The 15017-nt window shown below is 44.6% G+C and overlaps 1 protein-coding gene across 1 annotated transcript in view; it reads left to right on the forward strand.

Annotated features, from left to right (window-relative positions):
* The window catches only part of LOC126426769 (uncharacterized), an 80534-nt gene extending 71090 nt beyond the window's left edge, over positions 1-9444 (forward strand). Inside the window, exon 7 of the mRNA XM_050088757.1 lies at positions 6923-9444. Coding sequence (XP_049944714.1) covers positions 6923-8400 — 1478 coding nt within the window. The 3' untranslated portion in view covers positions 8401-9444. The remainder of the gene's footprint in view (positions 1-6922) is intronic.
* The last annotated feature ends 5573 nt before the right edge of the window (positions 9445-15017 follow it).

Below are 15017 nucleotides of genomic sequence, written 5' to 3' on the forward strand. Positions count from 1 at the left end.
AATATAGCATTTACAACACAAGACTATAAAGCCACACATTTTGTGAGCGTGTGGGCTGGTGCTATTCTGTCATTCTGCGCAACAGATTATTCTGAGATGTACCCTTTACCCTTTGGCACCTGCAAGATGCAATTTCCACCCCCACACTACTACAGAAGTCAGACGGACACTCCTAACGTTCTAAAGAGAAATGCCTGAAAGACTTTCAGCAATAAATACCTTCTGGAGTCGTCCACTGTAAGGAAATGACACAAAAATTCACAAAATGTGTTACGTAACTAGTGGGATACTTGGGTACTGGAGTAGTGTTAGTTAGCATAAGAAAAACATGAAAGTAACGAAAATTATTATTTATTTTGCAAAAATTCTGAGAAATCACAATAGCACTTTTAGTTATGAATTGAACACATTATTTGTGGGTTCTTTCAGAATGTGAAGTTACCTCTTAAGGATAGGATTCGGTAATGAAATTTCTATACAAAGTTTAAGATTGTTATTGACTTGGCAGAATGTCTGAGAGCCGCACCTACTCAGCTTGAATAATTATCACTTAGAATGTTGCTAGGTACTGTCAAGGCTGTCACATGTGAAATGCAGTGAAGGGTACTGTTGTGGAGGAAATGTGGGGGTCGCAAGAGCTGTAGCTGTGATGACTGCTGTCTGCGCTGCTCGCTGCCGACAAATAAGATAACTCTCGTTCTATCTGGATTGACCTTCGCCAATCAAACTCTCCCTACGCCTTGATGAAGTCAAGGACTCCTATTCGCCCCTAGTCTATTGGTGTGGTACACCGATCAGATAACCAGTCCACCACGATGCCACTCAAAAATTCGCTCGCAGGCGTTTAACTATTACTCAGTCCGTTCACACCGCACAATAAGTGTGGCGGCCAACACAGTGAACAAAGCTTAATCGCAAGGACTCAATATACAGTTGCACTTCGATTGGCTCTCGACAGAGATGCTCTCCCAGTGAAGTACTGAGGAGAGACTTGTTCCTCACTCTTTGAGTACATGTATGAGCGCGCACGCTCTCGTTACGTGTTCTCGCTCCAAGAGCGGCAACGGAACGGCCCCTCTGCACACCAGACGTGAAGGGGTATATCTTTCGATCTCTTCCATTACTCCTTCAGCTCAAGGCGTCAGAAATATCGTCTGCCAATCAGCATTGCTCTTCTAGGGAGAATGACGCTTTGTTTAAGGCGATCCATCCGAAAATCTGTAGTATCGGTGTTTGGCGTTTGCTGCCTCTCTGTGAAAATCTCTGAAACTGCGTGCTATGTGTAAAGAATGCGTAGGCTAACCACTCCCACCCAATGTAGCGGAATTTGCTTTTAAGCGGAACACGGGGTCGTCCTTTCACTCGGGCTAACGCTGTCTGCTCTACAGGCGGCGGTCACTGGCCGACGTAGATAGCTTGGGACCGGCCTCCTGGGGTGCAGTTGCCTCTCTCGAGCTAAATGATCCTGTGACCGTCGTGTCTGGAATGTATGTGTGTACGCTAGCCTCGAATATTTCAACCACGGTGCGCACTTGCGATTTATTAGTTATTTGCATATCGCTTACATGAATTCATACAATACTGACTTTATCTTATCGAGTTTGGGCTCGAATGAAGCGCCTTGATGTGCAGAATATGATTGTGAGGGCGGAATATGTAAGCAATGAAGGAGACCATGACGTCTTACAATTTCAGGAAATTCTTATGAGAGGCTGCTCATGACTCCATTACTTTCGACCTCCTTCAAAAAAACAACTCTTATTTCCTACTAGCTCTAGTCAAGTTGTGTGATATCATACTGTATGCAAGTTTATATCCCACGGCACACCTATGATTTAAGGGTAGTGTCTTTGTATACTAATCAAAACGTCATGGGACCTAGGTTCGAACCTCGCTACTGCTAAAATTTAGGATAAAAATCATCAGTAATGATGGATGGGCGGATAGAGCTTCAAGGCACTTTTTTCCCCTCCTCCTAAAACCGTGAAGAGTCAGCAGTGCTCAAAGGCATGAGAATGCAGAAGGTAATGGGAACCACTGGTGTCTGTCCACAGGACATGTGGCCTATAATTGAAAAGTGGTATGATGACTTCTCCACTGGCGAAATATTCCGCAATAGTCGCACATTCGGATCTCTGGGGGGAAACTGGCAAGAGCCAGGTGTCCCAATGAATTATGTTTACTGTATAGCTCCTTGTCTGGCACACCATGCTTCTTTTGTTACTGTAAATCTTACTCAACAGCATATCTCCATCTGCCTCGATAACTTCATCTCTCGGTGTAGCCTCTGCTACATCAAAATCACTTATGTTAAAAACCCAAGGAATTACTACAATAAATACCACCAATCATTTCTCTCTCCCTAACTTCCACCATGGCACACATAAACATGACTGTGTGGTGGTACACTCTTCAAAGGTAAGCTGGTTCGAATCCAGGTGATGGAAGAAATTTGCATTGCTGGTATTTCCCCAGTAATGGGAGGGGGAATTGTAGCATACAGTTTCTCATCACCAGACCTCGTGTCAGTGTTCTACATTAAATTACCTCTCCTCAGTGTATCATGATACACTGATGCCTGTGACACTGATGAGGGTGACACATGTGGTGTCGACGATAATCGCCTGCAGCAAATTGTCAATCGACCACCGCAGAGATGCTGTACACGTAAGCAGCATCGCCACCGCCTATGAGAAAGAAGTAGTAAGCCACTCCTCCTGTAGCTTCGAGGCGCCACACACGACAAGTATTTCCAGCTCTGCCAGTGCCTGGTACGAGTTCTGCCAGAGTCCAGCCTGAGTTCTGTTCTGTCTACGAGGGTATCAACAGTTCCATGACGACTGCAGAGAAGCGACGAATTTCTGCCTTCAGAGTGCAGTGTCGGCGTAACGTCACTCAGTCAAGCCTAGGCCAAGCATGCACGTACAGAGAGTCGAGGGCCAACAACAGACACATATTTGACACAGTTGTAGTAAACGTTCAGTGCCCATCATGTGCAGACTTGCACTGTAACGCCGCTCAGTGTTTTCAGCAGCTCCTGTGTATTTGGACCCCAATTAATACCACACGTGCTCCCGCAGTCACAGTCGCGAGGAGCTAAAGATAAGTGTATTGCTTTCCAAACAATAAGGCGTTCTGATCATTGACTGTTTCATTTATCTACTTGTAAATTTATTAAAAGCATGACACAACATGTGTGTCAGATGTAGATGTTAAGCTCTTAACGCATCCATTACAGAGATAACTCCGAGTCACAGTTCTCTCACAATGCAAGGACAGTGCCCAATTACGTGGAGGAAGATAAGCGCTTGCAGTAAGGCGGTGGACCTGTTGCTACATTCCTCTCTGCTGACATGGGCAGAGGACTCTCACTTTCTCATATCTTGGAATAATCACGCATCCCCAGCTTGCAACAAACTCAAATTAAGAAGACAGGAGGAAACTCTACAATGTGGGGATTCCATCATTCAGCCATCCTCTGTACTTGGGTAAAACCCACTGAACAAGGCGATGCTGTGGTAAGCTGTTGGCTCCAAACTTGATTTTCGACCATATTTAGTTTCTCTGCGATGTCCCTACGCAGCTTAAGGGGAATGACACGACGGTTCCTATGGATGGACGCAGCTGTCCTGCTTCCCCATTCTTCCCAATTCTGGGTTATGCTCTAATAGCTGTTTCACCAACAGGACGTTAACCCCTGATCTTATTTCTTCCTTCGTCTTTTCAAAAGCCTTAGTGGCCCCAATGTTACTTTCGCCAATGTAGCTTGGATCTCAAAAATTTACTATTCCTTACAGTCTTAGAACACCTTACACTCTGTATCATATTTGCCATCTCAGACGCAACCTCTATCAGCTGATTACATTGCCCTCTCTTCTGAAGTTCCTCAGACTTTGTCACAAATTGTAAACGTTCCATAAACGTGGGGAGCAAAAGCAATTTTTCTCGCCTATCCTCTGGATACCTAGGCTTCTGGTGCGCCTATACCAACATGTCATATCCACCCTCCACTTGCCACCCTTCTGTATCCTATTCGAGCGGAACTTCAGGTGGCTGGTTCTTCCTGTTCCAGAATAGTATGTAGACACTTACTCCTCCAACCAGCTATAATCCTAGCGTCTACGCCTCTTCAATATGTAGATGATCCCGCTTCCAGCCTCCTGACCACTGTCATCCCTCCCTCACACCTCCCTCTACCCACATCAACTTGTCAATCATACTACCCAGCCCACTCCAACACCTTGAATACATACACCCTTTCTGGCCGGCACCTGCATCATACTGTATTACCCTTGTAGTAGTTATTGGGAACTGACTGCCAGTGACTTGCCAGAAGCACGAGCCTTATCTTCACCATAGCACCATCATCAGCTTCAATGTACATGTGTTTATGTAGAGACGCTATGGCTTTTATTTTTTTGAAACCATTCATTTTATTCATTCTCCCATAAAAGCTATACTGGCCTAACTTCGATAGGCTGAAGAGCAGCAAAGTGTCCGAAGCTTGCGCACAACACGATAATGTGGTGGGAGTGGAATGAATAACAAAGAAAATGGAGTGTTTACGACAAAGTCGTGCATTCGGCCTTTCACAGAATGTGCCTGTGTATAAGAATCTTTCAGAACTTATTCGTCTTACTGGGTATACATTTGCGCTCAACGCGCCAATGAACTATGTACATTGGATGATGTATAGCATATCAGTATCATTTTCCTTTGATTTGTACTCCGAACAGGAATAGTGCTCGAGGAAAACGACCATCAGGACTTCTCAGAGTGCAGTAGGTAAAGCCGTCATCAAGCTGAAGCCTGGTTTGGTCACCACAGTGCTTCGCGAGCCATTGTCCTACTGCAGGTTGTGGTCACTCGCCGTCTTCCTACTTTTGAACTAACTTACCCAGTTAATAATTGTGGAACAAAGTTAATTATTGGGTCTCCGAACAATTCTACAGTTCCAAAATTTTCGATTTCCATAAATCAATGTCAGAGGTGAATGAAGAGATAAGTGACAGAAGGAATCTCGGGAGCAATGCCTGAATCCCAAATCTCTGGACTTGTAATCCCACATTGATCCACTCAGCAGCTGAGGCATATATGTCCCAATTGCATTTATTGCTGCATTATTATCATTACACAAGGTACGAGTGAGACGAAGTAATTACATTTTTCTGCTGGTTTTTGAATGTATGCAAACAGAGTATTAACAGCAAATCGTTCATTGTGGTAAAGGTACTTCCAAAATCGTCAGTCACTGTATTTTGTTGTGCTTTTTCTCGACAATCTCGTGCTAACGAAACAAACAGGTGACAAATATGCTCCATCACTTTTTTTTACGCTGCATGATGGGGTCACTAAGTTCAAGGAGGAAAGTGAAATATCACAAAGACAAGAAGTCAGCCTGCATCCTATTTCTTTGTACAGGACGCCTATGGAGTTATGTCAAAAGAGTATATTCTATATGGACGTAGTTAGATATAAAAACAAATACGTATCCAACGGATCAGTGTATGGACGATCACACCTTCCTCAGATATCTATGTGTCTCGCTGTCCCCCTTGCTTTATTGCGGATCGTTCTAGTAATTCTGCTTAGAAAGACTTCCTCAACACTTGTGTCAATTTTTCATTAATCTTTCAACGTTGAGCCACAAGAGGTTTTATTATTCTTCTTATTCAGTTATTTGCGTGGTAAGATCAAACGTTTGTCATGACGATTTCAAAGGTTGTTGAGGTGGTAATGTTGGGATTTCGTGGTAATCATTTTAATGTGGCTTTAAATGCTGCAGAACCAAATAGAATCCGAGAATAAGTTGTTCATTAAGAAACCCACACATCTGAACAACAAAACGAGACTCAAGCTCCTTCCTTCCACAACCACACAAGATCCGTGACTGCCTTGTCATGGAGCTGAGATACTGAAAACTTCTGTTGTACGGAGAAACGGAAGTTCTCATTCATGCAAGCTTCAAAAGAATGTGGTCCTAACAGGTAATCTGATCACACAATGGCCCACATAAGGTGAGGTAGGTTCCTTTCCAACTCTTGCTGATAATGGGTACTTTCCTTAGACAAGAAAACAATATTTTTCCTGAGCAAACAGTGGTATATGGCACATTTATAAGTAAACAACACTCTTGAGCGAGACATGGCACAAGTCGCCACAACGAAGTACGGTAGGTTACAAATCGTAGCTCCACACCACTGTCAGATAATTTAGTAACAAACATGGTCCTAAATCCTTTCGTATTCATATTTTTTCAGTGTGGTCGTACATTGTTGAAGAAGATGCTTTAAGTCGAACTGCTCTTTTGCAAATGGTTTTCATTGGAGACTGCTCACCTAGTTAAGAGTGGGTGACACACGTTTCCTCTGACTTTTTATTTCTTCCAATGCGTGGCCTGTCTTTCAGACAGCCTGAAAATACAGGACATTTACCTCAATCAGGCATGGCTACTTTACGAGGTGGACTGAGGCAAATGGTCTCATCACGCGTTACATAGTTTTTCCTATCTGCGGATGTTCATGCACCCACAAATCGGCCACTAAACTCTCCTTTACAGGATGGATTCGGAACTCAAAGACTGCAGTGCTGAAACAAAAATATAATTCTGATAACATTGTTTTTATGCCTTCTTCAGTGCAGGACTATCAATAAAACCTATTTACTTCCTCATTTTTACTATGTCAAGAGCGATACAGGGACTTGTTGGACACCCTGTAGATGAAATAGACGTGCATAGTAACATGATATCTGTCTTTGTTAGTACTCTTACTTTGTGTTGACATGCCGCCTTACATAGCTCTGGGTAACTGAACCTGGGTAATGTGGGTAAACAACGCCCAGGCTCGTCATCCAGAGAAGACTTTGGATTCAGCTGCCTGCAGTGTACGGCCACCACCTACTTGCTGTCGTTTTCTTGCAGACGAGGAGTGGCAGCTGGAGGACAGAAGCCACGATACGCTCTCCGTGAACACTGACTGCGTGCAGCTGTTGGTGAACGCCCTGGACCACCCCACGTGTCCGCTGGAAGACCTGCCACTGGAAGCCGTGAAGCAGCGCGAGCAGTGCCGCGAGCAGCTGTGGGACGACGTGGTGCAGAGGTCGCCCCACATACCCGTCACCAGCTACCTGGCCTACACGCAGAGGATAAACGTCAACCTCTGTCTGCTGGCCTGGATGGCGGTCAACTCGTACGGCATTTGTCAGGACGTCCCGTTTAGTATGATACAGTCCGTGCACGATGCTCGCTGCTATTTCGATAGTCCCGACGATCAATCATGTCTGCAGTCGAACGCTACAGACGCCATCTGCTCTGTTTCCAGAGCTATTCTGTTGCTAAAGTGTCGCGACTTTTCCTCCATTAGGACTTACCTGAATTGTACGTTCATGAGCTTCGCAAATAAATTATTCCGTAATAGTAGCAGTGTACTGTATCAAAAGCTAACAGGAGAAACACTGAACTACAAAAACGGTTTAAACAACGCCACCTTGAAATACAAGGATTTCAAAGTCGACAGCTTGAAGCCTTTAGAAATCTCATTTATACTGGTAAATATCATTTTCCGTTTTTCGACTGTCGGAGTATACATGTACCTTCCCCAGTTACGTAATTTGCCTGGAAAGATATTCTTGTCCTTTCAGATCACGTGCATAACCCAGATCCTGTGTTCTGAGGTCGTGTATCGTATGGCAGGCGTCCCTGACTTACCTACAGCAGTGCTGATAGACAGCGCCCTCACACTTCTCAGCTGTTTCTGGCTGAACTCATTCTGCTACCAGATGTATTCTTGTGTTCGCCATCTCAGGCTTCCTAACCAGCTACTACCTGCTGAAGTAAGCCAGTTATTCCGTCGTGAGGTGCTGTGTGTGCTTATACCGTGGAGTACAGTATGTGTGGCAGCTGTTGCTTTGGAAAAGACGAGTAAATATTACCTTATCCACAGTCGCATAGTAGTCCTTGCAGGGATTTCAGTGTCTGTGGCATTCAACTTGGTTTGTCTCGGACTGATTGGATACATGTACCTACGTACTCGGTGCTCCATGCGGCAACTCAAAATTGTTGATAACAACAAATTTGCCTCCAAGAAGCAATGTCTTTTTATGTCAGTTAAAGCCATTATATTAAGTGGAATAGGAATTATCATTAGAATTGGGTTCCACCAGGCTCAGGGAATAGCGCAGTTTGTGTACTATATGCATCTAGTTACGATGCTGCAAGGACCAGTGCTCTTCGTCTGTTTCGTTTGCAATGGAACGACGCTCCCCATACTGAAGAACAGGATACTTCTTTGGTGGAACCCAACCAACATCCCTACAGATCTAGAGCTGTGTTCGGCAGCCGAGAGGAATCTGGCCAGGAGAAACAATGAACAGTCTCCCTTTTCAGAATCCTCGCTGTAGCCTCCTTCAGTATTTTTCGCAAATAACTGTCTCCACACTACACTGCATTAAACCCAGAAATAAAAATGGACTCTACCTGGTATGACAATATTAAATGTCATTAAATCTCATATCGTACAGCCAGTACTTCTCTTTCCTAACGTCTCCTTCATTTATAACTGTGTGCTTATTTGTGAGTGGTAGCCTCTGTCTACCTATTCTAATGCACTGAGACTACTTACTAAAATTGTTGGGAAATGCTTTGTGTATACAATAGGCTGCGTCAATCACACGGCCTGTTGTATACAAGGAAAACGCAGCACGTTGTCGGAGGAGTTCCCGTTCGTCAGTGTCATCAACCGTGGCGATGGTGCATTTCTGGACACATGTTCGTAGGACGTTTTTTCTCCGGTTTCCTTCGAGGATCTGTCTTTGCAGTTTGCCGGTTTTATTAATGTATAATGTATGATATTAGTATATAACATTATGTCTGCAACAAGGAAATTTTCCATGTGTGTGTGAAAGATGTACTTTTACATGATTTGTAATTCAAGTACCATGACAAGAGACATTCAGATACTTATAAAATCAAAAGAGAGGGGCCAATGACTGAAGTGGTGTGTGCATGAAAGTGTAAATGGGTTTGTTGAGCTTATTAGTGGTTCGATTACATAGAGTGGCTCAAACAGGTATAGTAATGAAGTAACAGATGACTTGTTGTGTGAAATGTGGCTTGAAGTGAGCGCAAAATGTCGAATGACAGAGTTATATGAGATTAGCATTATTGGGTTTGTGAGACAAGATGGTGGTTTGTTAAGCTAGAGGTTTGTAAGGGTACTATGGCAGATGTTAAAAGTTAATGTTCCATGTGCCACTCTTGAGCAAGGAAGAACATTACTGAAAGGCGTATTTACAGGAACAGTACTGTGGAAGGACAAACTTGTGCCAGTACTGTGAGTCCTGGAAAACATGTGCCATAGTAGCTTCACTAGAAGCACACAGTACGCCGAAATTGTTGTGATTCGTAATCAATAGACGATCTCCCATTTGTTCAAATAAAACCTGAGAGAGCAAAGTAAAGGAGTGTCTGTGTGAATTTAGTATCCAGCCCAACTGAAAATCCTGTGATAAATAGAACTACGTGGAGTGATTTTCGTGAATTGTGAAAGTACAGCCATCATCGCCCACTTAGCAGGCACCCGCTGTGTTACCCGCGATTTTCGTACTGGACGCAGTGGAACCAGAGGTCGCAGCGCCACGAGGGAGGCAGGTGCCGGGTGCAGCCCGCCTGGCCGCAGGGGGGCGCCCGCAGCTCAACACATTCTGTGAAACCGTTTGACGAAGATTTGCAGGCCGTGTGCCTCGATTCTGTCAGCGCAGCGCCAGGCCAACCCTGGCCCGGTCTGCGTGACGCCACAAGAGCGCGCCGCGGCCTTCTCTTTAGGTGGTGGTGGCCAGAGCCGACACGGGGCGCACTGGGGGCGCTTAGCGGCCCACCCAGACAAGCGTCCTGCACCACCGGTACACGCGTAAAGTCAGTCCGACACAGTGCTCGCCAGCTGAGCCTCGACCCGCTGGAAAGTATCGAACCTCATCGCTCGAAAGCCAGTAGTTAACGGCCCTCGTGCTACCTACTTACCCCCAGGCAAGATCCCGAGTTCCGACCGCAGTACTGGGAACATTCACAGCCAAGTCCAGGAAATTACTTTCGACTGGCTGTACGAAATACACAGTTCTAACTCAAGAGGATGACGGTCACTCAAAAAACATTACTCCCAGATTTGGATAACAAACTGAGATTATCGCTATCCAATTACCCCAGCCAAGTCAGTCTGAGTCGGAGGACCACTACCACTTAGCTAACATCACCGAGTTTTCCCTGAGCTACAATTCGCCGTAAACGCCCACACTAATTACTATGCAACATTCGCAGATAACGACAGGAAAGTTCTTAAGCGGTAATGGATGCGCGCAAACGAGAACGCGTTTGGAAACTCGTGAACACTGTACGTCGCGAAACAGAACTCCGCTCCAGAGCGCCCGCGACCCGCCACGTCGGCCACACGGGCGCCGACGGCCAGCTTTCGATTCCCCGAGCTCCGAGCCTCACCACGAAATCATTCTACACGTGGGCCTTTGAGCCAATCGGGAGCAGCAGAGGACTGCAAGCCCCACCACTGGCCACTCCCTGCTGCTGCTTACAGCCACTGCTGTCACGTTCTGGTCTTCAAAAAGGCGAACCAGCGAGCAGATATGGGTGGTCGGGGAATCACCTGTTACAACCTTTGACTCGTGGGTTTCAAGCATTAACTTCTGCAACCGATATACCTATTAAGGGCTTTCCTCTGATATACCTGGAGACAAGCATTCTTGAACTGTTGTTACTTGTACGTAGTTGTTCGACAGCACACGTGTTACTCAGACGATGTCCCCTGCAAAGTGCATCATGCGTAACTCGCGCCACTGTCGTCAAAGGCAGCATTGTGAGAGCGATTCAGACTTGGGATCAGCAGTCTGCACAACCGCCACACTTTGAGACAGGGACGACCAACTCGCATCTGCCGAGGCTAAAGGCACAGAACTCAATGCTGACTGCGAGCGTTCTCAAGCAGGGCGTGGGGACTATGGATCGTCCTGTTTCCGATATGCAACAACAGTTTTCAGCGCACCAGACAGAAGTAGAGAGCTCTGTCTCCACCAGATCTCCAGAAACGCAACGCTACGCGAACTAGCCGAAAACCCGGACAAAAATCCCGAAGTAAACAGGCAAAGCCGCCACAAACACGATACTCCAATTACAAAAAGTTTACACTCATCCAAATACATCTCTCGAAGAACAAGGTTTACAACTGGTTGGATGCAGATGGAATTAAAGCACATCTAACACAACTTATGGCACTTTAGCAAACCCTTCAATAAACTATAAACTAAGAAGGTGGCAAAGAAACCGCCAAATCATTGTAACTGCACTAAAACAGTTGCCTGGGCCACCAAGTCATTCACAAAAAAATCCGAAAAAATTTGCCAACATCACTACACACCCATCAGATATCGAAACCCGAGATAACAGTTTGAGTTACTTACCGATCTGAAGCAACAGTAGCAGAAATCACACCGCACGCCAAACACTAAGCAAAAGAGAAACCACACTGACTCACGCTCGCCTTTGTGATAACCAATTTTGACCGTGATACAACAAACGAAAAAACTGAAGGGGACCTAAAGGTACCGGGAAACTAAATCAAAATTCCCCGCTATTCCTTCCAGTCATATATAGTTACAAACAACCAACTAACAACATACTTGTTCACCATTTAAGAATGCACTGTGTACCTCACAAGGTTGGACTATTTAAACACTACCTCCTCAATAACAGCAACGTCCATATTGCAATACTTTCCACTAAGACACGAAAAGCTGCGATATAAATTGAAATGTGAAGAACGGAGTCGAGCACATCCAATCTTTAATTGCAAAATAGACCCGAAACAAGAAGCACCAAAATGCAGGAGCTGCAACACTGATGATGTCAATAGTGATGAGAGTTGCAAAGAAAGACCAAAACAGCCTATCTCAGCAAACAAAACTGAAAACATTAGGCGCATTGATGAAACTATCACGGTCTTCGTCCAAGAATGTCACGAAAACAATCAAACGGAAAATATACTCTGAGTCTTCACTATAGCCCTTCGCAACAAGATATCTGAAAGAAGGGAAATAATAACAACAGCTTCTAAAAAGCTCCTACTACGTTCTTTGGCGAACACGGATCCACGTCTGTATCGCCATATCGATAGACAAGGAGGCCTATGCCCAACCTAGCCTGAGACACCAGGAAACAAGAATTAACCTTCACATTCAAGCCTAAGAAAGATATAGCCACTATCTGCATTGTCAACACACTGGGTTTCTGCTCTAAAAACAAACTCCCTAAAGGCATAGTAAGAGAAAAAGAAGTTGGTATTATAGTCGCACCACATACCTCATGAGCAGGTAGAGAAATCAATCTAGATAAGTGTATCTGTCACCGACCTGATTAACCCAAACCAGACCGTAGTAGAAGCTGAGATAGATGCTTCAGCATCTTTCATATAAAACACAACCACGATGTATCCTGCCGAGGAACTGCCAACTGATCTCGTTAATTACATACCCTCATTTTGCCCAGCTAAAGGAACAGGAGACTCAGTGCTAGATCTACGATATTTTCTGCAAAATTGAACAAGAAAAACATTAAACTTGTTGTAGCCATTTTGAATCACGCCAGACTCAGAAATGACTCGTCGCCTTTTATCAATCACTATGGCACTTGTATCTTAGAACATATACTACGTACAACATAGCTACCCAGATTCTGAAGCTATACTGAATTTGGCGACTGCATATCTAACGAATACCTTCCATTTATTATATGAACTAGTGCTGTGAACCACAAAAATTAGGAAAAAACTTAAAACGATCATAAACTCACGAAATCGGATAGTCGAAAAATTCAGATTGATACGTTTTAACACAAAACCTAACGAATCAACTATTCAAACCACTCCTTATAACATATTGTAATCACCAAATACAAGTGGAAGCAATACAACCTGCTATACCTAAAACTACCCTAAGAAGAAAATAACATAACAAAGAGAAAGACTCCTGACGTACATAAGAAACAAAATTAAACAGTAGGGAAATTCTATAGACCATACGGCACTAACCAAATGCATATGCTACGATTGGTTTGAACGTTTTCAATGACCTAATAAGAAGAGAAACCCACCAAATGATGCGCGAGGTAATCACAAGAATTAGGTCCCACAATAGCAGTAGTTTTTGGAAAAAAGTTCCAACAGGTCATAGCACACCATTTGCGAACAGCCATCCTTAATAGCAGATGAGAATGTCATTCATTACTGACGACCTCAAAGAAGTTCCTCAAAGTGCTAGAAAAACATTCACGGTCATCTATGGTATCCAAAATTCGATGAAACCGACGAAGAAATAATACTCGAAAATCCGAATGCAACCGCTTAACATCCACTACTTTATAAGACTGACGAATATGAAATGGAAAGAAAGCAGCTCAGAGACTGGAGGCACTGGAAGATAACAAAATAAATCACTCCTTTCACAAGACACCTGCCTCAAACACATCAGACGTTTCTTCATCGCGGCCATGAAACTGAAAATAGTCTCTCTAAAATAGAAGCAAGCTAAAATCAAGATGATTTCCCAACCCGAAAGACCAAAAAACACCACCAAATCATAGGTTACGGTGGTCTCAGTGACAGGGAAAGCTTTCGAGACAGACTAAAATTATTCAAGGAATAGAGCAACATAATCGCACAAGAACAAGCCGGGTTCAGCGGCAACCACAGCACAGGTGACCCGGTCCCAGGACTGAGCAGCAGAGCGACGCAGGCTGAACGCAACACGGCAGGCGCAACGGCGGCACGCTTTCTCGTGGACGGCGAACGCGCCTTCCATTGGTTGTGGCATGCTGGGCTGCTCTTTGAAACGTTACTTTTGAACTTCCCACCCCAAAATCTGCAGTTTACTAAAAATGTTGCTGGAAATAGGTAAGTACAAGCGCTGCTTGGTGATCACCATTCGACAAATATTATGCCAGCCGCAGAGACGCCACGTGGGACCGTCACGTCTCCACCGCTACACACCAACAACACGGCTGACATCGCTAAAGGTAGAGGATCGAAACAACAGCCCTGTACACAGATGACACTCCGTACTGTTGTCACGGCCCGACATGCGGCAGAATTAACGAGCAGGTCAACCCCTTCACAAACAAGCAGGAATCATCTCTAAGCAAGTCGAGTAGATTAAAATACAGTGGATCCACGAAATCTATCCTTCAGCACCAACCTGTGATCTTCAACTACCCCTACTTTAAACAAATATGTATTCCTCACGTCATCTTCAGAGGTACTCTGACAGTCAGTTATAAACAATGAAGAAATACACCAACTGGAAAATAAGACGTTATAACACAGAGAGATGTTGTTTAGCCCCTCAGTGTGAAGACTGGTTTTAAAAATAGCTCTCCACTCTACTGTATAACTTGGAGGCCTCTTCATCTCCAAGTACATACTGCAGCCCACATCCATCCCAATCTGCTTACTGTATTCACCACCTGGTCTTCCCCTACGATTTTCACCAACACTTCACTTCAAAACTAAAGTGGTTACCTGTCGACGTCTCGGAACGTGTCCTACCAACCGCCCCTCCATTTGGTCAAGTTGCGCCTCGCATGTTCCCACGTTTCTCGGGAATCCAAACTTATCTTCCCTGAGGTCAGCGTCTACCAGTTTTTTCATTCTTCTGTAAAGAATTTGTGTTAGTATTTTACAACGACCAGTTATTAAACCGATAGTTCAGTAATTTTAACACCTAACTGCAACTGCTTTCTTTGGAATTGATAACATTACATTCTTCTTAAGGTCTGTGGGTACTTCGCGTGTCTCATACGCCGGGCACAACAGGTGGGAGAGCTCCGCCGTGGTCGGCTCTCCCGAGGTTGCCTGTAATCCTGCCAGAAGACTGTTTACTCCCTGGGCCTCGTTTCGACTTAGATAGTTCAGAACACTGTCAAATTTGATCTCGCAGTGTTACATCTCCCACCTCATTTACAT

Source organism: Schistocerca serialis, chromosome 11 (assembly GCF_023864345.2).
Source record: "Schistocerca serialis cubense isolate TAMUIC-IGC-003099 chromosome 11, iqSchSeri2.2, whole genome shotgun sequence".
Classification (NCBI taxonomy): Eukaryota; Metazoa; Arthropoda; class Insecta; order Orthoptera; family Acrididae; genus Schistocerca; species Schistocerca serialis.